This window comes from Pelobates fuscus, chromosome 13, assembly GCF_036172605.1.
Source record: "Pelobates fuscus isolate aPelFus1 chromosome 13, aPelFus1.pri, whole genome shotgun sequence".
NCBI lineage: Eukaryota > Metazoa > Chordata > Amphibia > Anura > Pelobatidae > Pelobates > Pelobates fuscus.
This window is the reverse complement of record NC_086329.1, coordinates 69,719,918-69,747,244: the sequence shown is the minus strand read 5'-3', so window position 1 is coordinate 69,747,244 and position 27,327 is coordinate 69,719,918. Positions and strand designations below refer to the sequence as shown.

General features: G+C 41.1%; 1 protein-coding gene across 1 annotated transcript in view; it reads left to right on the top strand.

Annotated features, from left to right (window-relative positions):
- The first annotated feature begins 9,379 nt into the window (after positions 1-9,379).
- LOC134582604 (serine/threonine-protein kinase N2-like) overlaps positions 9,380-27,327 on the top strand; it is a 41,846-nt gene continuing 23,898 nt past the window's right edge. Inside the window, exons 1-7 of the mRNA XM_063439271.1 lie at positions 9,380-9,748; positions 19,258-19,312; positions 19,599-19,753; positions 21,621-21,711; positions 24,357-24,484; positions 25,223-25,382; positions 26,261-26,446. Coding sequence (XP_063295341.1) covers positions 9,380-9,748; positions 19,258-19,312; positions 19,599-19,753; positions 21,621-21,711; positions 24,357-24,484; positions 25,223-25,382; positions 26,261-26,446 — 1,144 coding nt within the window. The remainder of the gene's footprint in view (positions 9,749-19,257; positions 19,313-19,598; positions 19,754-21,620; positions 21,712-24,356; positions 24,485-25,222; positions 25,383-26,260; positions 26,447-27,327) is intronic.

Here is a 27,327-nt window from a genome sequence, read left to right as displayed (position 1 = left end):
CCTTCCGGCATCCGTACTCCGGGGACTTCCGGGTAGACGGAGCGCGGCCACTCCCCCTCCTCTGACGCGGTCACTCCCAGGATACAAAGGGAGACCGCGGCAACACATCAGTGCTGGATCAATTTGAAAGCCTCCCGCGAAAACTTCAAAGCTAAGTGTATCTGTGTTTACCTCTACTGTGTATCGGACCCGGACTGTTTATCGTTTTCCTGCCTTCTCCTCTCCTCGACCACGGACTTGCCTTTGGATAATCTTTTGTCTGCAGCAACTTTAATCCTCTCTGAGAAACATCTCTCATCAAACCGGATTACCACCCCTACAAAGCTAAGTAGAACTCATCTGCCTAAACAGGAGTATTGTTATCCTGCATCTCTGCTTACCTTCTTTTGCTTCAACCTAACAAATTGTTCTGCTGCCATTTAACAATTCTACATTGGAATCTCATCTCTGTTCAGACTAATAATTGCCTCAACCTAATCTTCTCTGCAAATCCTGCTGCTGCTTAATTTTCTGACAAGGAATTAAAGAGACAGCTCAACTTAAAAATTACTTTATTTCAATTATAACAATTTAATAAACAATTTCAGTTATCTACAGTTGTGATCCATATTGTCAATAAGTGACCATTACAGATTGATCCAGCCCTCTTAATGGATCCAGTAGATCTCACTTCTGAAATCACAAGATTGAACCAAAGAGTGGATACGCTTACTCAAGGCATGCAAGACCTACAGGTCACCAATGAACGAATCCTTACTTATGTAAGGGACTTACAAACACACACTCCTCATACCGTTACACACTCGGCTAGTGATCCTGCTGTTTCCAACCCCGAAAAGTTTTCTGGAGACAGGTCCCAATACCGAGAATTTATCAATTCTTGCAAATTGTTGATTGCCTTGAAACCTAGATCATATCCCACCGAAAGATCTAAGGTTTGTTCTGTTATTTCATTTTTAAGAGGCGAACCCATGGCCTGGGCTCATTCCTTCCTGGAGAATGATGACCCCATATTGGATTCCCTGGATGAATTCTTCGAAGCCATGTCTCTCCTTTACGAGGACCCTAATAAACAAGCAACTGCAGACTTAACCATTAGAACACTGCAGCAAAGAAACAGGCCTGTCGAAGATTATATTGCTGAATTCAAACGATGGGCACCAGAAACTCAGTGGAATGACATAACTCTACGTAACCAGTTCCGTATTGGGTTATCTGAAGCTGTCAAGGATGAGCTCTCCAGGACAGAACTACCTACTACACTGAATACTCTTATCCAATTGTCAATCAGCATTGACAGACGACTTAGGGAAAGAAAAGCTGAGAAGTCACTCACTAGCTCCCTATGGAAAAAACCCTTCACTTCTTCACGAGCACCAGAGAAACCTGTAATTCCCACAGAACCTATGGAAATAGGGGTTTTGAGAAGTCCTCTTACTCCAGAAGAGAGAACCAGAAGAAGACAAATGAACCTCTGCATGTACTGTGCTTCACAAGAACATGTGGTCCCAGAATGTCCCCTATTGAAACGTCCTAGAGGCGGTAAGCATGGTTCTACTACGAATGTTATGAGTGTACTTCCTCCTAAAACTACCTCTCATCTCTCCTCTGTTTCTCTCATATTACAGTGGGACAAAGAAAGGATTACCACTGATGCCATTATCGATTCCGGTGCTAATGGGGTTTTCCTGGACTCATCCTTTGTTACAAAAAATAAAATTCCTTGTGTTCAAAAACGTAATTCCGTCTCTGTCAGAGTTATTGATGGCTCCTTAATATCCTCGGGGCCCATTCGTTCTGAAACTATCCCTTTAAGAACTACTACCAATCATATCCATTCTGAATTTCTTGTTTTTGATGTTATAAATTCTCCTCTTTATCCAATTATATTAGGAATCGACTGGTTGCGGACTCACAACCCATATATTACATGGGCTCCTTTCTCTCTCACCTTTAACTCTGCATATTGTAAGGGAACATGTCTACAACACATCCCCATTCTACAAGCTACTAAAGAAACCCCCATACCTTCCATCTATTCTGAGTTCGCCAACGTATTCAGTAAAAAGGAAGCGGAGACACTTCCTCCTCATCGACCTTATGATTGTCCGATTGACCTTGTTCCTGGTGCTCCTATCCCTTTTGGACACATTTACCCTCTCTCTGAATCAGAGTTAAAAACCCTCAAAGAATACCTGGATGAGAACCTCCGTAAAGGGTTCATTAGACCTTCCTGTTCACCAGCCGCTTCCAGCATGTTTTTCGTAAGGAACAAGGATCAGACTATACGCCCAATCATCGACTACAGGTCATTAAATAAAATAACTATCAAGAATCGTTACCCTCTTCCCCTGATCAATGAGTTGATCGAAAGATTAAGAACAGCTACCATCTACACTAAACTCGACCTTCGTGGGGCATATAACCTTGTTAGAATCAAGGCCAATGATGAATGGAAAACGGCGTTCAGGACCCGATATGGCCTTTACGAATATCTTGTCATGCCCTTCGGGCTCTGTAACGCCCCTGCAACCTTTCAGCATTTCATAAACGATATCTTCAGAGATCTCCTAGATGTTTGTGTCATCATCTACTTAGATGATATTCTCATCTACTCCAACAACCTTGAGGAACACAGAAAACATGTAAGATGGGTATTATCCAGATTAAGAACACACAAATTATATGCAAAACCAGAAAAATGTATTTTTGAAGTCAATGAAATCACTTTTTTGGGATACGTTATCTCCCCTCATTCCATAAGTATGGATACCTCAAAAATAGATTGTATTGTCAATTGGTCTACTCCTGCTAATATTAAGGACTTACAACGTTTTTTGGGATTTGCCAACTTCTACAGGAAATTCATTAAAAATTACTCCAATGTAGCTCATCCGCTTAACCTGCTCAATAGCAGTAAACGTTCCTTTGCTTGGAACGAAGAGGCTCAAGCAGCCTTTGATGAATTAAAACGGAGATTTACAAGTGCTCCCATTCTCCAACTCCCTAATCCTGATTTTCTCTACGTCATGGAAACAGATGCTTCTGACGCAGCTATCGGGGCTGTCCTTTCTCAGCAACGATCGCCTCAAGATCCTCTCCATCCAGTGGCTTTTTTCTCACGATCTATGTCTCCTGCTGAACGAAATTATCCTATAGGAGAAAAAGAATTGTTAAGTATTAAAGCAGCATTCGAAAACTGGCGACACATACTTGAAGACTCACGCACTCCTGTAATTGTTTACATTGACCACAGGAACCTTGAATATCTTCATTCGAACAAAACTCTCTCTGCCAGACAAGTAAGATGGAATCTTTTCTTTGCCCGATTCAATTTTCAAATTATTTACAGACCTGGATCCAGAAACAAAAAAGCAGATGCTCTGTCCAGGATTCAACAAGATCTTCCTGTGATTGAAACTCCCCCACCTAAAATCATAGGTATCATTTCGTCATTAATAGATGATATTAAACATCTTAAAGAAGAAGATCTTGAGCTTCCCAAACAAAAGAAACTATCAAAAAAGGACGGTCTCTACTACTTCAAAAACAGGTTATACATTCCTCCCTTGTTTAGGAATAAAATTCTCACCTTAATACATGATTCCCCTCTGGCTGGTCATCCTGGTACAAGGAAAACACTGGAGCTGTCTAAAAGATATTACTGGTGGCCTCGCCAGGACAGAACCATAGAATCTTATGTCAAAACCTGTCCAACCTGTCTGAGATCAAAATCTGACCATCATCCACCATTCGGTCAACTATTAAGCCTACCGATCCCAGAAAGACCTTGGCAGTCCATTTCAATGGATTTCTTGGTGGAACTCCCTCCTTCGCAACATCATAACACCATTCTAGTAGTGGTAGACCGTTTCACCAAAATGTCTCATTTTATTCCTTTAAGGAAATTACCCTCTTCATCTGAGCTTGCAAAAATATTCATCGACAACATAGTGAAACTCCATGGACTTCCTGAGGAAATCATTTCAGACAGGGGAACACAGTTCACCTCCAAGTTCTGGAATGAGATGTGTTCCTCTCTCAGTATTCAACGTAAATTGTCTTCAGCCTATCATCCCCAAACCAACGGACAAACAGAGAGAGTTAACCAGTGTGTTGAACAGTACTTGAGGTGTTATTGCTCTCACTTACAAGACGATTGGATCACATGGTTACCAATGGCAGAATTCTCATATAACAACTCTGTACACGCTAGCAGTAAAATGACTCCATTCTTTTCAAATTACGGATTCCATCCCTCTTCGATTCCTGATCAGGGACTCCCTTCTTCTAATCCATACGTCTCCAACCACAACGCTTTCATGTCTGCCCTCTTCCTCAAGTTGCGTGATAACCTCAAAAATGCATCATCTGCTCAGAAAAAGTTTTTCGATACTGGCAGACGACCTTCCCCTGCTTACAACGTTGGTGATCTCGTATGGCTCTCTTCCAAGAACATTGTCACAAACCGTCCCTCAAAGAAACTGAGTTCTCTCTTCCTTGGCCCTTTTCGTATATTGTCTCTTATCAACGAAAACGTGGTCAGATTGAAACTTCCACCTACCATGAAACTTCATCCTGTCTTCCATGTGTCTCTGCTTAAACCACACCGCTCCGACCCTTTTCTAAGGGATGCTCTTACCACTCCTGATCCCCTTCTTGTACAAGGTGAGGAAGAGTACGAGGTCCAGAGGATCCTGGATTCGCGAATCCATCGTGGTTCCTTACAGTATCTTATCCGGTGGAAAGGCTACGGAGTTGACGAGGATTCCTGGGTGTCGTCCTCCGCGGTGCATGCTCGTCGACTCATCAACGCGTTCCATGCTCGCTACCCTTCCAGACCTCGTTGACAGCATCCGGTGGCTGCTTCTTATGGGGGGGGTTCTGTCAGACCTTCCGGCATCCGTACTCCGGGGACTTCCGGGTAGACGGAGCGCGGCCACTCCCCCTCCTCTGACGCGGTCACTCCCAGGATACAAAGGGAGACCGCGGCAACACATCAGTGCTGGATCAATTTGAAAGCCTCCCGCGAAAACTTCAAAGCTAAGTGTATCTGTGTTTACCTCTACTGTGTATCGGACCCGGACTGTTTATCGTTTTCCTGCCTTCTCCTCTCCTCGACCACGGACTTGCCTTTGGATAATCTTTTGTCTGCAGCAACTTTAATCCTCTCTGAGAAACATCTCTCATCAAACCGGATTACCACCCCTACAAAGCTAAGTAGAACTCATCTGCCTAAACAGGAGTATTGTTATCCTGCATCTCTGCTTACCTTCTTTTGCTTCAACCTAACAAATTGTTCTGCTGCCATTTAACAATTCTACATTGGAATCTCATCTCTGTTCAGACTAATAATTGCCTCAACCTAATCTTCTCTGCAAATCCTGCTGCTGCTTAATTTTCTGACAAGGAATTAAAGAGACAGCTCAACTTAAAAATTACTTTATTTCAATTATAACAATTTAATAAACAATTTCAGTTATCTACAGTTGTGATCCATATTGTCAATAAGTGACCATTACAGTGTGTGTGTATGAGTGCAGTGTGTGTGTATGAGTGCAGTGTGTGTATATATGAGTGCAGTGTGTATGAGTGCAGTGTGTGTGTGTATGAATGCAGTGTGTGTGTGTATGAATGCTGTGTATGAGTGCTGTGTATGAGTGCAGTGTGTATGAGTGCAGTGTATGAGTGCAGTGTGTGTGTGTGTGTGTGTGTGATGCAGTGTGTATGAATGCAGTGTGTATGAATGCAGTGTGCATGAGTGCAGTGTGCTTGTGTGTGTGATGCAGTGTGTGTATGAATGCAGTGTGCTTGTGTGTGTGATGCTGTGTGCAGAGCCTTGGTGGGGGTGGCCATTTTTATTATTTTTTTTATTATTTTAATACTAATTGTTTTTTTTTGTTATATAAATTTTTTTTAATTATTATTTTTTTTATTATTGTTTTAATATTTTTTCATTATTATTATTAATAATATTTGTATTATTATTTTCGTCCCCCCTCCCTGCTTGCTCGCTGGCCAGGGAGGGGGGCTCCTTCCCTGGTGGTCTAGTGGCATTGGCAGTTCAGTGGGGGGAGAGGGGGGCTGGCAGAGCTGTAACTTACCTTTCTTGCAGCTCCTGTCAGCTCTCTCCTCCTCCGCGCCGTCCGTGCAGCTCCCTCTGTCAGCTCACACTGTAAGGCTCTCGCGAGACTTACACTGGGAGCTGACAGAGGTGCTGAACGGACGGCGCGGAGGAGGAGGAAGCTGACAGGAGCTGCAAGAAAGGTAAGTTACAGCTCTGCCAGCCCCCCTCTCCCCCCAGTCTGTATTATGGCAATGCAAATTGCCATAATACAGACTATGACTCGAGTATAAGCCGAGTTCCGGTTTTTCAGCACAAAAAATGTGCTGAAAAACTCTGCTTATACTCGAGTATATACGGTATATAGTATTTTAACTATATTTTATTTTGACTGTAGCAACAGATATCTATATAATTTTATATAGCCAAAGCTGTAAAGCATATTTAGCTAGCTATATAGAAAGATGGATAAGTGGATTTTTAGGAACTTGTATCTTCAAGTACTCGAGAACTAAGACACTAAAGCATCCTATCATAGTGGATGATCCATTATATTTAGGATTTATCAGATACCGTCACAATCCAGTTCAGGTGCAGACAGGACACACATTGCATTGGTGGAGAAAACATATCATAGTGTTCTGTTATAAAGAGTGGTCGAAAGAACTAGAATTGGGGCAATCATCATGAAACCACTGGAACCAGCAGGCATATTCTAATGGTTATTCCTCCCTTTTTACATTTTTGTACCACTGTTTAGAACAGACACTTTGATAACTCTCTCACATGTAGGGTTGCCACTTGACTGGTATTTTACTAGCACAGCCGGTATTTAGGTTGTATGTGTAACGGATCAACTGGCACCCCGACTGGGTACCTCCGTTGAAGGATGCTCCTAGCGCTTACAGAGGGCTCCAAGCGCTCCGCAGACACCGCAACCACCGCAGACCCCACGAACCGCCACAGCTTAGTTGGGGTCTTGCCGTCTCCTACCCACCCTGGACCTACGACAAGGCTCCAGGTTCCAGTGGGTGAACCTCTCCTCCCAAGAGAGTGAAGCAGGGCTCTTTAAAAGAGCCTAGAAGTGATTATCCAAGGGAGCATGCAGAGCATAGCAATCCCTTGTAGTGATATAGCAATTCCCTTAATAAGAGACAGGACTCTAGATTGAGGGTGAAGAAGAACTCTGATGTTTAATGGCAGGTACTCTGCTTTTATGCAGTGCTCCCCTGCAAGGGAGACACCCACAGCAATTAGGCATTAACCAATCAAATATCGGTTGCATCCCACATATTCCCTCCCCTCTGCTTGGGAGATAATTGAGTTTCTTACTGTATAAACAGAAAAAAGTGGCCAGATAATAATATTTACAAGAGGACAGACAAGGGGGTAACCCTAATTGAATTAGCAGAGAAGAGGAAGGAGACGTCTGTCACTCAACAAGGTAGGTATATCTATACAAATCAAGGTAGGAGAGAAGTCGAAAAATAATAATACTTTAATAATAACACAAAAACATAGTGTAAAAACTAGAGCACAAACAGAAGGATAATCACTCCACCCTATCCATAACTACTAGTCTAGTCCAATATGACAGACCGAAGTGGTTGGAAGGGAGGAGAAGGGTATCAGGGGAAGGGGAGGGGGAGTGGGTAAGAGGAGACTAGGCTAAATAAAGTGTAGGGTGCCTAGAAAAAAGTAAAGCTAATTCCAATTCCTACAGAGTAATAATAGCAATATCGTAGATGACCAGTCAGGATCACTAATAATTGAAAATAAGATCTGTTGACTGGATCATTAGGCGTAATGTGACACTATAGTTGTTGTCCACTAGGGGTCACTAGAGAAATAAATCCTAGACCTATTGGTTTACTTCATTCACAAAATAATATCAAGTGTCAATGTGTAAACAGATAGAAACATTACAGTATCGGAAGATTGAACAAAGTGTAACATATCTGTCAGTATTGCAATTAGATAGTACTGACAGGGCACTACAACTGGTTAAAACCGTTGCGTGCTTGGTTACTCCTGTGCTGGAAGGGTGTTAAGTGCATATACGATCGTGCGGTATTAACACCTGGCAAGGACAGTTATTTATTAGGTCTACTGCGTGGTCTCTTACTCACCGTGCTTGATAAGATTATATGTATCAGATTGTACAATATAATCACAGTATCTAGTTTGCAACGGTAGTATACTCGATACGTGATGTTATCTGTTACTCCTGTGTGACATACAATTTAAGCGTACGATCTATCAGTGCGCTAACAGTGCTTAAATTAGCAAGTATAGCTCATATGACACAATAAATAGATTTAGAAAGACATAGAATAGGAATAGTGCCTTCATGGGCACTGGTTATAGTAAAGAGAGTATGCCAATAGAGCCGCACAATAGTAAATAGGTAAAAGATATTGCATATACTGTGGAATAGTTTAGATGAATCAGTACCCAGATCGGTATTATAGTTACTGACCAAGTCTCAACTGGAAGCAATTTAAGCTATATGGAACGCAAGGCCTTAATAAACTTACAACAACTAACAGAGGTTATTATCAAACCAGCCGACAAGGGGGGCAATATAGTTCTTATGAACAGGTCTGAATATGTCACCATGTGCATGGCACATCTGAGTGACTCTACTCACTATAAAACCCTTCCCTCTGACCCCACGAGTCTGTTTATAGGTGAACTAGAGACACTCCTAAATTACGCTTTGGTCAAACAGGTTATTAATCAAGACAAATTCCGGTACTTGTTAACGCACAAAAATCCTACCATCGCAACATTTTATTGTCTGCCAAAGTTACACAATGGCATTCGTCCCCCTCCTGGCAGACCCATTGTATCTGGGAATAACTGCCTTACCGAAGCCCTCAGTAAATTTATTGAGAAAATTCTTCATCCTATGGTGCTTAAACTACCATCCTACTTACAAGACACCAAATCCACACTTCGAAAACTACAGGACATGACAGTTCCATCTTATACCCAGCTGGCAAGTCTGGACGTGGTCGCATTGTACACAAACATTCCACATGAGGCAGGCCTACGAGCATGCAGATTCTTTTTGGATAACGCTGCATATAGCGAGCCCCAAATCACATTCATTCTAGCCACCCTGGAGTTTATTCTCAAACATAATTATTTTGTTTTCAATAGCCAGTATTATCTACAGATCTCCGGGACCGCCATACTTACGCCAACTTATTTTTGGGGTGGTGGGAACAGTGCATTGTTTTGACATCCCGTTTTAACCACTTTCATCAATACATTATAAGCTGGCACAGATATATAGATGATCTGTTACTCATGTGGTCAGGTTCTGTTCCTGCTTTTGAAGAATTTGTGAAGGCTCTCAATGACAACAACATCAATCTGAAACTAACTCATGTTATTGATGAGCATGAATTAGTTTTTTTAGATCTTAAGATTTTGCTACAACAAGACGGGACTATCCAAACAGAACTATTTAGGAAAGCCACCTCGACTAATAGTCTGTTACATTGGGATAGTCACCATCCATATAAATTAAAAGCTTCCATTCCTTATGGACAGTATCTACGAGCATGGCGCAACTGCTCGGTTGACCAAACCTTTTACGATGAATGCAAAATATTAAGATCGCGCTTTAAGGAACTTGGTTACCCGAACCGAGTTTTAAAAAGGGCATTCCAGCGGGTATGTGATGTGGATAGGAACTTAAGTCTTCATTCCACCAAGCCCAAAGTGGAACAAAAGGCCCCACGCTGTATCGCGACTTTCGATCAGGGCTGGGCACCTATGTCCAAGATTCTTAGAAAGAACTGGCCCATATTATTACATAACCCTGAATTATCCAACGTGCTACCTGACTACCCTTCTGTAACAGCACGCAGACCTCGCAATTTACAAGATTAATTGGTTCGCAGCCATTTATCATCTCCCTCACCAGCCACGAATTGGCTAACAGACACGAAGGGAACCTACAAATGCGGCCATTGCAAGGCCTGCCAATTCATATTACCTTCAAAATCAACTACGTATACACAAACCCATATCACCATGAACTACAGCACCACTAGGGTTATTTATCTAATCACATGCAACTGTGGAATCCAATACATTGGAAAAACGTTTCAGCAGTTCAGACGCAGAATTTTACAACACGTGGCGTCCATCCCCAGTGGCAAGACACATCCAGAACTTCCATGCTGGCAAATCCGAATTTCTGAAATTTCAAGCAATTGAAAAACTCTTTCCCAATCCTAGGAAGGGCAACTTTAATAAAGTTCTACTGCAAAAAGAATCGCAATGGATTTTTTTATTTAAGACCTTGGCTCTTCTCGGTCTAAATGAGGAAATCAGTTTTACACCATTCATAAATTAAGTAGCTTTCAACATCGGGCTTAAGTCCACTATCATTAATGATGACGATCATTTTTTAGTTATTGCCTTAATGTCCATGTTTTCAGTTATCAGAATATGTATTACATCATCCTCAAGATTGGCACCAGTATACTATTTTTTCTAGTATGCAGTCTTTACTATAGCATGAGCCTAGCATGCCTATCTATACATTTTATATCTATGGGCTCATTATCTTGCTAGACCTTATACGTCTAGTCTGCAGACTGGCTAGTGTACTACTAGCATTCACTACATAGTGTTACATATGCCCTATTTGGGTACTGCTAGAAACCCTTAATTATGGAACTTTTCCTCCACTAAGGGATCTATAGAAGTTTGATATATCCGTTTTGAGCACTCCTGGCCACCGTACCAGCTCATCAAGCCCCCTCCCCCCTGTGCTCCGAGACAACCAATGAGAACTAAGGGCGGGCTTTTTAAACTTTACTTGCCTGGGGAGCAAGTTCCCCCTGACGAGCCTCTAATCCAGGCGAAACGCGCGTCGGGTTTACACCGACATCATCTTGACATCGTCGTCTACTTTCCGTCATTCCCCACTTAGACTCTATTCCTCCAAGTATCTGACGATCTGGTCTCAGCACTTGCCTTACTAAAGTTTATCTTGGCTGTTTAACAGCCCTATAGGCAGATAATAGACCGAGTGTGTTAGCTGAGGATACTACCTACCGATCATACTTAATAATCCTTTCAGAACTTAACGTTTGGGAATCTAACATATCGACCAAGTTAAATTGGAAAGTAACTATCATACCGGTACTGATTCATCTAAACTATTCCACAGTATATGAATTGGAAAGTAATTATCATACCGATCTGGGTACTGATTCATCTAAACTATTCCACAGTATATGCAATATCTTTTACCTATTTACTATTGTGCCGCTCTATTGGCATACTCTCTTTACTATAACCAGTGCCCATGAAGGCACTATTCCTATTCTATGTCTTTCTAAATCTATTTATTGTGTCATATGAGCTATACTTGCTAATTTAAGCACTGTTAGCGCACTGACAGATCGTACGCTTAAATTGTATGTCACACAGGAGTAACAGATAACATCACGTATCGAGTATACTACCGTTGCAAACTAGATACTGTGATTATATTGTACAATCTGATACATATAATCTTATCAAGCACGGTGAGTAAGAGACCACGCAGTAGACCTAATAAATAACTGTCCTTGCCAGGTGTCAATACCGCACGATCGTATATGCACTTAACACCCTTCCAGCACAGGAGTAACCAAGCACGCAACGGTTTTAACCAGTTGTAGTGCCCTGTCAGTACTAGCTAATTGCAATACTGACAGATATGTTACACTTTGTTTAACCTTCCGATACTGTAATGTTTCTATCTGATTACACATTGACACTTGATACAATTTTGCGAATGAAGTAAACCAAACTCCAGCACAGGAGTAACCAAGCACGCAACGGTTTTATTCAGTTGTAGTGCTCTGTCAGTACCAGCAAATTGCAATACTGACAGATATGTTACACTTTGTTCAATCTTCCGATACTGTAATGTTTCTATCTGTTTACACATTGACACTTGATATTATTTTGTGAATGAAGTAAACCAATAGGTCTAGGATTTATTTCTCTAGTGACCCCTAGTGGCCAACAACTATAGTGTCACATTACGCCTAATGATCCAGTCAACAGACCTTATTTTCAATTATTAGTGATCCTGACTGGTCATCTACGATATTGCACTGTAGGAATTGGAATTAGCTTTACTTTTTTCTAGGCACCCTACACTTTATTTAGCCTAGTCTCCTCTTACCCACTCCCCCTCCCCTTCCCCTGATACCCTTCTCCTCCCTTCCAACCACTACGGTCTGTCATATTGGACTAGACTAGTAGTTATGGATAGGGTGGAGTGATTATTCTTCTGTTTGTGCTCTAGTTTTTACACTATGTTTTTGTGTTATTAATAAAGTATTATTATTTTTCGACTACTCTCCTACCTTGGTTTGTATAGATATACCTACCTTGTTGAGTGACAGACGTCTCCTTCCTCTTCTGAGTTTCTTACTGTATCTACTCAATTATCTCCAAGCTAAAACTTATACATTTTTATACATTTTATAACTTTAAAACTATACATTCATCTTCACATATTAATAATCAACATACTTGAAATATGAACATACTCAAAAATCATGCAAATCCTTCCATTAGTTCAAAAGTTAGTCGCAAGTCCTTTGTGACCGACCGCAGGCACATTTTCATGCCCAAAACAGTTCCATGGATTTGGGCTGTGTGGTCGGTCTATTTTACAACGAGAAAATGACTAAGTCCCATTCGAACGAGCGTTCGCATCTTCGAACGGGACTTAGTCTCCAGCCGCGGTGTCGAAGTAGGTATGGGTCACCTGACCGCAATCGAATAAGTTAAAATGGCCGCCGCCACGTGTTCGTTTGTCGAATGGCGGCCTTGTCGACGACTTCGGCACTTCGACTGCATTCGAAGTGCCAGTTTAAAAGTTGTAACACTACTCCAAAGTATTTAAAGGGCCAGGAACAGCATACAAAAATCCATTATGCCCAAATATAGTTTGTAAAGCGCAATACATCCCAGGGCCATAGTCGCAGGGCAGGAGGCTGGCAAACCGGCCCCTCCAAAAACCAGTGGCAAGGTTACTTTCGCCACAGTATGGCCGGTGCCGATTTGCAAAAATGCCAGCAATGCAAAGGCCGCTATTTTTTTTCTGTGCTGTGCTCTGTTCTCAGGTGATGTGGATCCAGTGGGGTAGCAGCAAGAGAAGTGCACCCTGTCCATCCAGGTATCCATACTAGGTACCAGTGTTTATTTTACTGTAAATGCATGTAATACTTTATTGCCGATTTGCAGTACATCCTGAGGGGAAAACGTATTCACATAGGATCCTCCTGCTGTCCTGCCTGACAACTTTTTCTCCATCTCCCTGTTGTGCTACCTGGCTCCTCCTTCCCCATCCTTCTGCTTTCCTGCCTGGCTCCTCCTTACCCATTCTCTTGCTTTCCTGCCTGGCTCCTCCTTTCCCATCTTCCTGCTGTCCTGCCTGGCTCCTCCTTTTCCATCCTCCTGCTGTCCTGCCTGGCTCCTTTTTCCTCATCCTCCTGCTGTCTCCTTTTTCGCCATCCTCCTGCTGTCTTGCCTGAATCCTTTTTCCCCATCCTCCTGCTGTCTTGCCTGGCTCCTCCTTTCCCATTCTCCTACTGTCTTGCCTGGCTCCTCCTTTCCCATTCTCCTGCTGTCTTGCCTGGCTCCTCCTTTCCCATTGTCCTGCCTGGCTCCTTCTTTTGGATCCTCCTGCTGTCATGCCTGGCTCCTCCTTCTAGATCCTCCTGCTGTCTTGTCTGGCTCCTGCTTCCCCATCCTCCTGCTGTCCTGTCTGGCTCCTCCTTTCTCATTCTCCTGCTGTCCTGCCTGGCTCCTCCTTTCCCCATTATCCTGCTGTCCTGCCTGGCTCCTCCTTCCCCATTATCCTGCTGTCCTGCATGTCTCATCCTTCCCCATACTCCTGCTATCATGTCTAGCTCCCAGTGGAGTCTCTAGGATTCATTTTTATGGGGGGCACATGGTGGTCCAGGGACAAAAGTAGGGGGGCACATTTAACCCCGCCCTCGCCGCAGTGTAACCCCGCCCCTGCCGCATGTTAAGCCCCACCCCCGACACAATGTGTTGTTGTTTTTTTAATAATCCCTGGTGGAGGATTTATTATTTTCCACCAGGGATTATTAAAAAAACAAACACATTTCCCTTGATACAGTGCCATAGTTGGCACTGTATCCATATACACACACAGACTGTGGAGTCCATACACACACAAAAGCTTCCTCACTAGCAGGCAGACACACACACAGACTGCTGAGTCCATACACAGACACACAGACTGCTGAGTCCATACACAGACACACAGACTGCTGAGTCCATACACAGACACACAGACTGCTGGGTCCATACACAGACACACAGACTGCTGGGTCCATAAACTGACACACAGACTGCTGAGTCCATACACAGACACACATACTGCTGAGTCCATACACAGACAGACTGCTGAGTCCATACACAGACAGACTGCTGAGTCCATACACACACACATACACACAAACACAGACTGCTGAGTCCATACACACACACACACACACACACACAAACACAGACTGCTGAGTCCACACATACACACACACATACACACACACAAACACAGACTGCTGAGTCCATACACACACACACACACACTGCTGAGTCCATACACACACACACACACACACACAGACTGCTGAGTCCACACACACACACACACACAAACAGACTGCTGAGTCCATACACACACACACACACACACAGACTGCTGAGTCCATACATACACACACACACACACACACACACATTCTGCTGAGTCCATACATATACACACACACACACACACACAAACACATACTGCTGAGTACATACACACAGACTGCGGAGTCCATCCACAGACACACACACACAGACAGACTGCGGTGTCCATCCACAGACACACACAGACACAGATTGCTGAGTCCACACACACAAACACACAACCTTTCTCACTAGCAGACAGACAGACACACACACACACACAGCAGCAAGGGGTGTTGCTGAACTGCGGGGGTGGGGCTTATGTGCAGTAGGCGGGGCTTGGTTTGAGGGCGGAGCTTGTCAGTGCCCCAGCATCTTTCCACAGACAATACCCAGCACTGCATTCCCTCGGACTGTAATAGACTGTTACAGTCCGAGGGAATAGAATTTAAACACATGGCCAGCAAGTTGCCCTTTTGGGGGGGCACAGCATGATGTAGGGATGCCCCACCCTAGCGACGCCACTGCTAGCTCCTCCTTTCAGTCCTCCTTGAATCCTCTAGAGGAGGAATTAGAAAAGGGACAAAAGGTGAAGTTCATATGGAGAAATTTATGGTGTGGGGCAAAATATGGAGCAAGTTAAAGGTGTGTGTGTGTGTGGAGGGGATATGAGAAAAGGGGCAGAGGTTGGTGGGATATGAAGAAAGTGGAAGGCGTGTGTCTAATGAAAAGTCAGCTAATACGATTAAAATACTGTTGAATGTCTGATTATATAAGAGAAGTTGGGGGACGGGGGGCTGAGAAAGGAGACACAAAGTTTGGAGAATATAGAAAAAGGTGAAGGTTTGAGGGCAGATTATGAGAAAAGGGACAAAAGGTGTGGGGTGAATATGGAGGAGGTTTTGGGCAGAATGGGGAAAAAATGGAGGATAACACAATAAACGGGTGGTACGATACACAAAACGAGTTAAGACTAAAGATGGGATAAGAAACACAAAAGTGGTGTTAAGAGACACACAGGTGAAGATAGATAGATTTTTTTTTTCTAAAAGAGACTATCTAATGCACAGCTTACCAAACTTTGTGGTGCAACACATTAGTGTGTCGGCCACACAATTTGAGTGTCGCATAGAGGTGTCCGACAGGAAGGGGAGCACATTGCACAACGTTACCCTCCTGCTATCACTTCGTGTAGCATTGTCGAGCTTCTGTTTCCCCTACCTGGTCTGACAGGAATCGCTCACTGAGAGCACAGAACTGCGTGTCGGAAAAGGATGCGTGTCTGAAAAGTGTGCCACCAACGTAAAAAGTTTGGAAAGCTCTGCTCTAATACTGAGATGGCCTCTGTTAATGTGCCCTGGAGAGGGGTCTCTCTATTATTATTATTATTGCTGGCATTTATAAAGTGCTGTGGGAGGTTTTGTGAGTGCAACCTGGTGCTGTGATGTGGAAAGTGCTGTGGGTGCAATATGATGATGTGGGAGCAATCTGGTGCTCTAGATGATGTTGTGCATGTTGCCTATTGCTGTGGCCAAATGCAGATTCTACACTGTTATGTATAATTCAGTTATAGTGAATTAAAAGTATCACAAAAAAATAGCTCAACTGGAAAAACTGGAAAATTACCGCCATTTGATTGGTAGTATGGGCGGGGAGAGGGAATTTTCACACGCCCCGTCTTGCCTCCTGATCCACCCACCAGTCCGTATTGGACGCTGACAAGGGGAGGGGTCTCCCTCCGTCCCTTTATAAGGAGTCTTCCTCTCAATTACCGGCTTGCTCTTGACAAAGGTGTATGTAAACGCCGAAACGCGCCTCGAGCTGTACCATGCCGATGCATATTATTTGCTAGAACTATTTCTTTTTTCTTTATTTTTATCTTTAACTGGGTTACCATGATGCCTGTACTTATGTGTACCTAACGAAGTTAGTGGACTGTGCTCCTCTGTTCTACTTATGAGGGATAGCTTGAGGATGCCTCGAAGCAGCAGGTAGCTTTGCCATTTTTAAGTTCAGTTAGTGAGCTGGCTAGGGCATACTAGGGTGCAGTGTCTCTAGGCTATTTCATTCAGGGCGTTTTACCGTATATGGGTTTCACTGGTGCAATTTGGTATGTACTAGGGGGGAAGTCCATCCTCTTTTTCCAATTTCGTTCACTTCTATGGATCAACTGAGTTCTGCACCCAGCTACTAGCAGCCACTTCAGTATACCGGCTGTTTACCACTTATACTTAGTAAGGTCCACTAGCTACCGCCTCTGCGACTGATTTAAATTAGTAGACCAGTACCCATAGGAACCTATCCAGTGACTTCTACCTCCTTTACAGTTACTGGGATTTTTGTGTTTGGCTATTGGGTTGGGTCCTCACTATCTTTAGAGGTGTTTCCAACAGTACCATCAGGTGTCTGGGGTTAACGTGACGTTACTTGGGGATCTATTAAGGCCCATATAGTATGAGCTACGTTTAGCCCCTAATTACCTGTGTTTTGTCTTCATGCCATTAGTTACCGGGTATTTTAACTAGGTGAAGTTTTCACTTTTCTCATGATTGCTACACGTTGTTTTTTGGAGTTCATTTGGGTATCTAGCAATTTTGCCTTTACTTTAATTGAATTTATATATATTTTTTTGATTGTCAATAAAGGTCCCCACCATTTTTTTAGCTATACTTACATTTGGAGGTATCTGTGGATTGGAGTAGATCCCACCTCCTCTTTTGGAGTTGGCGGTCTACCCCATCTTTTTGTATGTTTTGCTAAATATTTGACCTCTTCGAATTAGTACTTGGTGGCAAAACCCTTGTTGGCAGTCACAGAGGCCAGACATTTCTTGTAGTTGGTCACCAGGTTTGTACACATCTCAGGAGGGATTTTGTCGCACTCCTCTTTGCAGATTCTCTCTAATTCATTAAGGTTTCGAGGCTGACATTTCGCAACTCGAACCTTCGGCTCCCTCCACAGATTTTCTATGGGATTAACGTCTGGAGACTGAACCACTCCTTTGTTGCCTTGGCTTTGTGTTTTTGCGGTCTTGCATGGAGCACCAGACAGAGGAAGACTGACAGTAATTTTGTGTTTCCTTCATTTGCAAATAATCGCACCACCAAGCTGCTTAGCGATGGTCTTGTAGCCCATTCCAGCCATGTGTAGGTGCACAATCTTGTCCCTGACATCCTTGGACTGCTCTTTGGTCTTGGCCATGGTGGAGAGTTTGGAATCTGATTGATTGATTCTGTGGACAGGTGTCTTTTATACGGGTAACGAGCTGAGATTAGGAGCACTCCCTTTAAGACACCTGGGAGCCAGAAATCTTGCTGATTGATAGGGGATCAAATACTTAATTCACTCATTGACATGCAAATCAATTTATAACTTTTGTTGACATGCGTTTTTCTGCAATTTTGTTTTGTTCTGTTCTGTCTCTCACTGTTAAAATACACATACCATTAGAATTAAAGACTGATCATTTCTTTGTCAGTGGACAAACGTTCAAAATCGACAGAGGATTAAATACTTTTTTCCCTCACTGTGTGTGTGTGTGTATGTGTATATGTGTGCGTGTGTGTATATATATATACCGTTAATTTCCACTGGGGAATGCATTTTATTTATATTTTTAGGTATTTAGGGCATTTCCTCCTATACGGAGTATTGAAAGGCAGAGATAGCTACAGCTGGTCTGATTGTTCGCTGTGACATCACTGTGACATCATCCTTGCTGAGCACAGTTCAGTCAGTACACACTGCTTAAACAGTAGTCACTGCTTAGCTGCTGTGGTGATCACGTGGCTAAAGATGGCAAATAGTAGAACAATTTTTTCCTGTTTTCCATGTGTATGCTGTGATGTAAGTAAAAGACTTGATTTTCTGTATAAGATTCCAGTTCTACATATAATTAACTGAGTTTTATTATGTTAACCAATTCCCCAGTGTAGTCCAGGATGGGGGATAAAGAGAATACAGATTGAACATGTTATCTGATTAGTAATGGTGAACACTGGGGAGGTTACACTCAGGTCTATCATTTTATTCTTTCTTCAATATTTAACCCTTTCATGGCTCCAGTTTTAATGTCCAAAGCACAGTGACAGCATATGGTTACTGTATCGGTTTTTGTGGTATGAATTCCTTGACCCTTATTCATTTCAGTTAGTGGTATGTCAAGTGAAAGTACTATAGAGTATTGTTATTAGGATGCTTATACACACATATATCCTGTATATGTATATAATAAATATATCCGGACTGAAAGACAGCACTGAGACACTAATACTAGCAGCACAGGAACAGGCAATCGGCACCAGATCAATAGAAGCAGAGTCTACCACACCAGACAGGACCAGAGATTCCTCGCAGACAATCCAGCACATAGTAACCACGCTGAGAGCCACAAATAACTTGTGATCCTGTTCGTCTGGCAAAGAGACTTTTTCTGATTCTTTTAATTTCTGCCTTTTCAGGTCAGCGGAACACAAGTAATCGATGTTATCGAGCAAGGAGCAGGGGCACACCCAGGTACATTAAAACACTTTGTGTGTGTGTGTGTGTGTGTTGTAAATATATAAATATATATTGGATACATATCACATATCCCATTAAAGTAACCAAACTACCCATCATTAACCTGCTTACACCATTTTTATATCCACTTTGTGACTTACTGTAGACTAGATGCTGCTATCATGACTGGCTTCAGCTATCGTGGTTTTACTTTTCGATGTCTGTCTTTCATTAACCTCGATTGAGTGATACTGTCTGCTGCCATTTGTAATTCTTATTTTGTCTTATTATTAATTTGCAGATGGTCCCCAGATTCCAGTTGCTTCTGATAGTGATTCATTCTCCTCACCAGATGAGGACAAGTTAGCCACTTTTGAGAAACAACTCGAAGATGAGTACAAAGTTAAGAGCGAAGCAGAAAAGCTGATAAAGGCGTATTCTACCGACCGCTCCAAAGTATGTTTGGCATATTTTATTTTATCTTAAAGATAAACTATATCTTTATTTATTTGCATTTTAGAAAACTCCTTCCACTTTCTGCAATGTGTGACTTTTTCCCACTCGTGATGGGATCCTAGCTAATTTTAGTTGATAGCAGGCTGGGGATCCAGGAGCTAATGGACTCTTTCTGCTCCTGGATCGGACTGAAATTAAAATACATCATTTTGTGGAGTTCGCCTACGGCTCTCTCTCAGCTGAATAGTACAAGGCTCTTCCTTCCACTTTTTTAAGTACAAAGATATACACAACTCTCGTTTTTTTTAGTTATTTTGATTTGATGTATTTACAAGACATATTGGGGGGTGGATAGATGGTGAAAGAGAAATAAGAAACAAAACCGTGGGTGAGAAAAAAAAACGTGGAAAGACATGATAGCAAAGGATATAAAGGATGTACAAGGAATAGGCAGCCATAAGTAAATACCATAAGAGTGAATGAAAGTAAAATACAGGATAAATTGAAACGTCCCAGAGAGCACATTCTGTCTAATTAGAAGGGGCTGGCATTTCAGATAAGGTAGGGATCAAGGTAAAGATTGGTAAACGAGTATTCCCTAACATCCTCTCCATCTACCATGATGTTGTCTTCAAATAGTTTGTTAATAGCGGAGGGGTACAATATGTTGATGTATAGTTTCCACATTTGCTAAATCCTTTTTGTTAGCTTTCCTTTTGCCGTTGTTGTAAATAGTGTGTCGGTTCTGAAAATGTGAAGTAATTTGGTGGTAAAGAGGGAAATATATTAAATCTCTAGGTGAAGACCAACAATAGAGGAGAAATGCAAGGAACATTACAGTGTTAGAAATACAAACCTGTATCCCTAATGCTGAGGTGCCCCTGTCCCTAGTCAAATACAAGAAACCAAGAGGGAGGCACTCATCTAAACATGCATACTTATAAGGGTGCTGCTGGGGCCAATTCATACAACATACAAGATCCAGCGCACTCACTAAACAATAATTTAAGTATTAACATGTAGCCGTTTTATTTAAAATCACCTTACCTAGTCAAAAATAATGGGGGATTAGTTACATTATATGATCATACGTTGCATAAGCCTGCCACAACTCCAATGTTTTTGCCTAGTTGAGGTGGATTAATCTCATAAGAGCATACATTAGGTTGCTAGATTAGGACCAGCCAAGAATGGGGTACATTGACGTTGTGGCAGGCTTATGCAATGTATGATCATATACTGTAACTAAATTCCCATTATTTTTGCCCAGGTTAGGTGTTTTTAAATAAAGCGACTACATTATATGAGCCTTGAGATTGCTATTTGGTGAATGGATGAGTGCGCTGGATCTTAGTCAAATACATGTCATCGTCCCCCTCCCCTCATGTGCAATACAAAATAATAGTAAAGTTTTGCTTACCTTTTCCACCTCTCTACATCCCGCAACATCAGTGAGGAAACGTGGCATCATTCTTGATGGTCCAATCCAATGTTCCTCCTGGGTTGCATTGGAGATCTGATGCTTTTCTATGAGCTTCCGCGACACATGACCGATTTTTACTTGTTGCTGTGGAAGCACCTCTAATCATTGTCAGTATGACAGCCTTTAAAGGTGAACTTAACCTAGCAATAACTTCTAAAAAAACCTGCACTGTTTTACATTGCAGGATTAAAAGGGAAAGGAACTCTGCACCCAGGCCATTTCACTGAGATTAAGCGCCTTGGTGACTTCATTGTCTCTTCAAAAGGGTTTTAAGGGACAGTGAAAATTAAACTTAGCTCATGTATACATGGTGGTGTGGGGTAATAAACCTAAACGTCCAGTCTTTGTTTATCTTAATTATCCATTTGATTTTTCTGCTTACAGGATCAGAAACATCTCAGTGATGCTCAGAAAATACTCCATGACAGCAAAAGAAAAATAGAAATTTTGCGCATGTTGATTCTCCAACATAAAGGTAAAGGTTCAGTGATGTCATATGTTCTGTGTATTGTGAATGTGGTTTGTGTTCTGCTCTCTTATAGAAAGCTAGGTTTATGGGGAAACATACAGCTCTTGGAAGTGTCAGACAAAGGGAATTCAGCTATGATTCAAATGTTATTTCTTGTATTATTTGCAAATAATGGAATCTCCCAAGAATATTGCACATTAACGCGTTTCGACCGTTATGGTCTTTATCAAAGTGCTGTAGTGTGAAACAAATTTAGCGTTTAAATACATTAAAAAAGGCGCGCATTGTGATTTCTTCGCCTGTTTTTATATATTCCGTGATATGACATATTCTTATATATATGTAATCCTTTTCAATAATTTTTACTGTGTTAAAATTAGTAAAATATTTTATTCCAATAAGCTTCCCCACCAAAGTTCCGAATAGCAGTACAAAGCATGGATAAATATGTATAAAATGGATGTTCTTTACACTGTTTATTTACATTATGGACATGGTACAAAAGATATTTGAGAAAAACTCATTGATGCTGACCGGAACCGGAGTTTCGCTGGAACGCAAAGGGAACATGACCGCTGACCCGGAAATGCCCTGTGACACGCAACGTGACCGGAAGCCGGAAATTAAATGACGAGGAGTAACAGCCGGAAACCGGAAGTAAACCGGCGAAGAAATCACAATGCGCGCATTTTTTAATGTATTTAAACGCTAAATTTGTTTCACACTACAGCACTTTGATAAAGACTATAACGGTCGAAACGCGTTAGTGCAATATTCTTGGGAGATTCCATTATATGCTATGCTATGCAAATAAAGTTTGTTCCTGTACTTCCTGACTTGGTTTTCATCAATTGACACAAGGGGATTCTGACAGAGATAAACTTAACCTGCCTTTCCAGCATTGCGGTCTCCAGGAAATTATAAAAAGGCGCTTATAGTCTGAGCCGCTATTTAAGGCTCAGCACCACGTGAGTGGTCAATTTTATATTTATTTCATTTCATTAATTTTATACAGGCTATACTATGTCCTTTATTTTATATTTTTAGGACATCCAAGACATATGGTAATATTGCCTGTTTAATATATTTTATCTATTTTATATTTGGTGTATAATTACTTGCTCTCACTATACTATTTACGATATTGCTTTATACACTTTCTGTGTGATTTGGAGTGACTCACACTTGGTGATTTGAGCACCTTTTACCAATATTCCTCCTTTTTTACTGTGTTTTATTATAACAGGCTATTTACCCAAGATTATTTTGACACTTTTAACGTAGCGATTTCATCGCCAATCTCTGCTAAATATTGGAGTAAAAGTGTTTTTTTTCTCTATTTTGGCATATACACCAATAACAACGGTTTTGTAATGTGTATTTCGTAAAGCTAGTGTGTGCTATTGTGTTCAGCTACATCTGCTGAGTATAACGATACCCCCATTGTATGCCTTTGGCACTATTCTGTGAATCTACAATGCCATATAAGAGACAAGGCTATTTCAGTTTCTATAATTAGAATTTTCATATAATGATTTGACGGGCCTATGTCTCATTTTGGAGTATTATAGCAGTTTGACTGTTTAAATAACCCCACAAAGGGCTTTCATTTGATAAAGCAGATACCCCAGGGTATTTTATATGGCGTATATTGTGCCCTAACTTGTCACCATTTTTTTACGAATTTATGCCAATGTTTGTGGTGAAAGGAAAAAAAATATTTCTTACACTTGATATGTGTCACTGTCATAATATCCCCAAAAGTATGCTCAGTTACATCTTCTGAGTAAACCAATATGCCCAATGTATGACCTAGACACTATTTTGTGATGTTACAGTGCTGTAAACGAGACGTGACAAGTTCAGGTTTTTAAGTGTGAATTTTCATGGTGTTTTGATGTGTCCGTGTCCCACTTTGGAGCTCTTTAGCAGGCAAGCTAGCCTAACAACGAATTCACCAATTCCCCACTATTTTCCGCCCACCCCAGCTAGCTAAATATATAATTTTAAAATATTTTAATGAATTAATAGAATAAATATAACCCCTGAGGATTCAAAAAGATAAAAATTAACCCTCAGGGTTTAAAAAAATAAAAAGCTGATGACTGTAAAATGTAGTCCCTGCCAATTGGCAACTGTAGTCAGTGATCAATTGGCATGAAAGGGGTTAATTATATTAAAGCAGGTGAAAGGGGGTGGGATTTAACTTAAAAACTTTTATTTACAGGGAGAAGCAGATCATCACTGATCCGTCTCCATGCACTTCACACTGGCCGCGGAAGAGTCAGAGGCTGTCAGAGCGATCACAGCTGCAGGGACAGTGCGATCGGGGGCTCCCAGTCTGCGTTGAATACCGAGACAGACCAGAGGAGCGTTAACCCCGCGATTGCGGTGATCCAGGGTTAACTTTAATAAATGACAGAACTTTTCCATCAAGGTTCCTTTAGGCAATGACAAGCTTGATGGGAAATTTCTGTCTGTGGTCGGAAAGCGGTTAAAATGTTTTGTGTTTGAAACAGTGCACTGAGACATATAGAAATATGTAGAGAAACCTTATAGAAATTACCCGTTTAATACTGTGACACCTGAAACTACCATGTCGATTTCCTTTTTACCATTAATATAATAAAATTTAATAATTTGTGTCCTAGAAACACCTACAATAAGTCCATTGGAGAAACGCATTGAGGAGTTGAGCCACCGATTTGCGATCGAGCGTGCCGTGGCTGAAGGAGCCAAACATGCCATCCAGAAATTGGATGGAAAGCCGCTTGTTGAGGTCAGTTACAAAGTGTATTCTCTTAACCATTTCATCCCCAGAATGAATAATGGGCCTCCAATGTCTGTCAAGGGGTTGGAAGTTGCAGTTTATTGGCATTAGCCAAGTAGCCATGGTATAGTATTATGACTTATAAAGCGCCAACAGAATCTGCTTTATGAATAATTTATATTCTCTCTTCTGAGACCTTAATTGTTTGAAGTCTTTATTGGTCCATTTGTTCTGTATTTTATTCTGTCTCTATGGTGCTTTATTTACAATTCTCCCAATTGTTTAATTCCCATTTAGTTTTATTAAAAGCCAATAGCATAATATCAATCTATGGAAATCTATGCTAACTAGTTTTTTCTTTTCCATTCAGCATTTAAGTTAAATACGGGTTTTTTTCAATAAACTGATTTGTAGGAAATAAAAATCTGAATTACCAAACTGAAACAAACCTAGATAAGCTCTGACTAAAGCCGAGATGGAATTTCTCCAGATCACTATTTTTAGTTTAAATATTTGCAGTTCAGATTTCAGACTTTAGTGATTAATCCTGAGTTTTATACATTGAACATGATGTCTAATTATAACACCCTTTATAAATACAGTGAAAGTATGAGCCACACTTGTAGGACTTGTGTGTCTAACCTTGAACATCAGCTCATGTTAGACAGCAGCTTCCAGATATTTTTGCCAGCAGATAATGTCTGTCGTTCTGTTGATCCTTTATCTTTTTTTTTCACTTTTTAACAGGCACAATCAATACTACAGGCGTCAAATGAAAAGCTGGACCTCCTTAAATATTCCTTGCAGGAACGAGTGAAAGAACTTCCTGATGGCCACCATAGGAAGAGTATAACCACCGAGGAACTGTCCCTTGGTTCAGTCAAATCCAAGTCCATAGCACTAACCGGTAAGTTGTTTTGTCTCTGAAAGATCTGGGAATAAACGAAACAAGAATATTTAACATTGAAATATCCGAGCATGTTTCCATCTGTGTGAAGTCTGACTGGAGGAAACTCACAGTTAGTCTACTGATATTCCAGCAGGATTTATTCTATGTGACGTGTATGCAAGTTTAAATGTGACCGGTGACATTTTAAATGATAACAATATGTAACTCTTAGCATCATTCTTCCAAATGTACTGAGCTAGCTTTCTGCATAACTTTTTATTGAGTGAATTAATAGCATAAACTAAGTAAACAAGTTAAGCATTACACTTTGAGGAATATTTTACTAATGGGAAATTAGATAAATGACTTTACTTACTGTCTAAGACACAGTTTATAATCATCTGAATATGTGAAAATGACATGTTACTGAGAATTTGCACTTTTTTGGTATTCTCATGAATTCAGTTTTACTTTTTTTTTTTTTTATTATCTTAGAGTCCCACTAAGTGTAAAGGTTAATCCAGACGTGGACTCCTTGTTCACTTTGCATAGAGGGGTTCCAACTTGTATAGCGTGGACTTGTTGCATTTTGGTTCTGAATTACTCCTGTGAGTGTTTAGAAATATCTAATAATGCAAATAGTATACGTTTCCTCTCTAATGGCACCAGTGAGATAAACCTTGTCTGACTACCAAGCAGGGACTAACTGAAGTTACTGAGTTTTTATCTGTTTGTAAGTTCAGTTTTGGTTGATTTATATTCTGATAAAGATGTAAAAGCTGCCTAATCATTTCATATTCTGTGTGTGCTACTTTGACCAAACACAAAGTTTTCTTTAACATCAATGTGAAAGTGTAATAGCCATTGTTACAATATTTATTCTGATTGTTTGACAGGTACTCTGAAAGTGCGAGTAAAGGGCTGTCACGGTATTCTGGAGAATGTACCTGGCAGACTAAAGGACCCGTCAGATGTTCTCCCTGGCAGGAGTCCACGTCGAGGAAGATTCTTATTAATGAACCGGATCAGAAGAAACAACCGTGGCAGCAATCAGAACATCCAAGAGACTTTTGACTTTTCTAGTACAGTGATTTTTATCTTATTAATCCCGTTATGTGTACAGTGACGCTCAATAACAGTGCTCAATATCTGGGGTATCGAACCTTTCCCTGCTACAATTGTTAAACTACATATCCCACCATTTACTGACAGAATTTATAATCATAGTCCAGTAACATTTGACAAGGTCCAGTAACATGGTTAGACAAGGTCTGTATAGGAATCTTGGATCCTTTAACTCTGTAATGTTCCTGTTTGGGGAGAATGGAGGCGAAATACAAATATTATTATCTAATAGGATTCTCCGTCCTTCACAAAGACCCTGCCAATCAATCACAATACTGAAAGTGTTGTCAAGGAGATCAGTTTTACAAAACATATTTCCAGATATCCCTCCGCAATTGCCTTTTTCCAACAAATTATTTTACAAATTCTGAATGAAGTGACTCTAAACTTTAAAAGTGAAGGAAACATTTACCAAAGATTCTTCAAGCTGGGAATCCTATCTGTCAACTTTATATCCTCCTCTAAACAAGTTACAAGTTGCCTTTTGAAACGTCCTCCTGGTCCATGGGGAGAATACTGGCTCACAACACCCCTTACATTATCGTCTTATCTAATCAGTAGACGAGATCTCGACTACTTTACTCATTGATGATTTCATTGTTTCTTTGGGATTGCGGCTTTACCATTCTGAGACTTGAACACAGCTCACAGCCTGACTTTCAATTTTATGCTCTGGACTTTCCTGATTATTTGTTAATGCACTGTTTTGGGTTCATTTTTTATCATCCATTTAATTGCCATTAAATATTATTATTACATGTATCTAACAATGACATTGTGATATATAACAGTACATTATTATGTAATCCTGTACATTCATAATAAATGCTAATAGTAT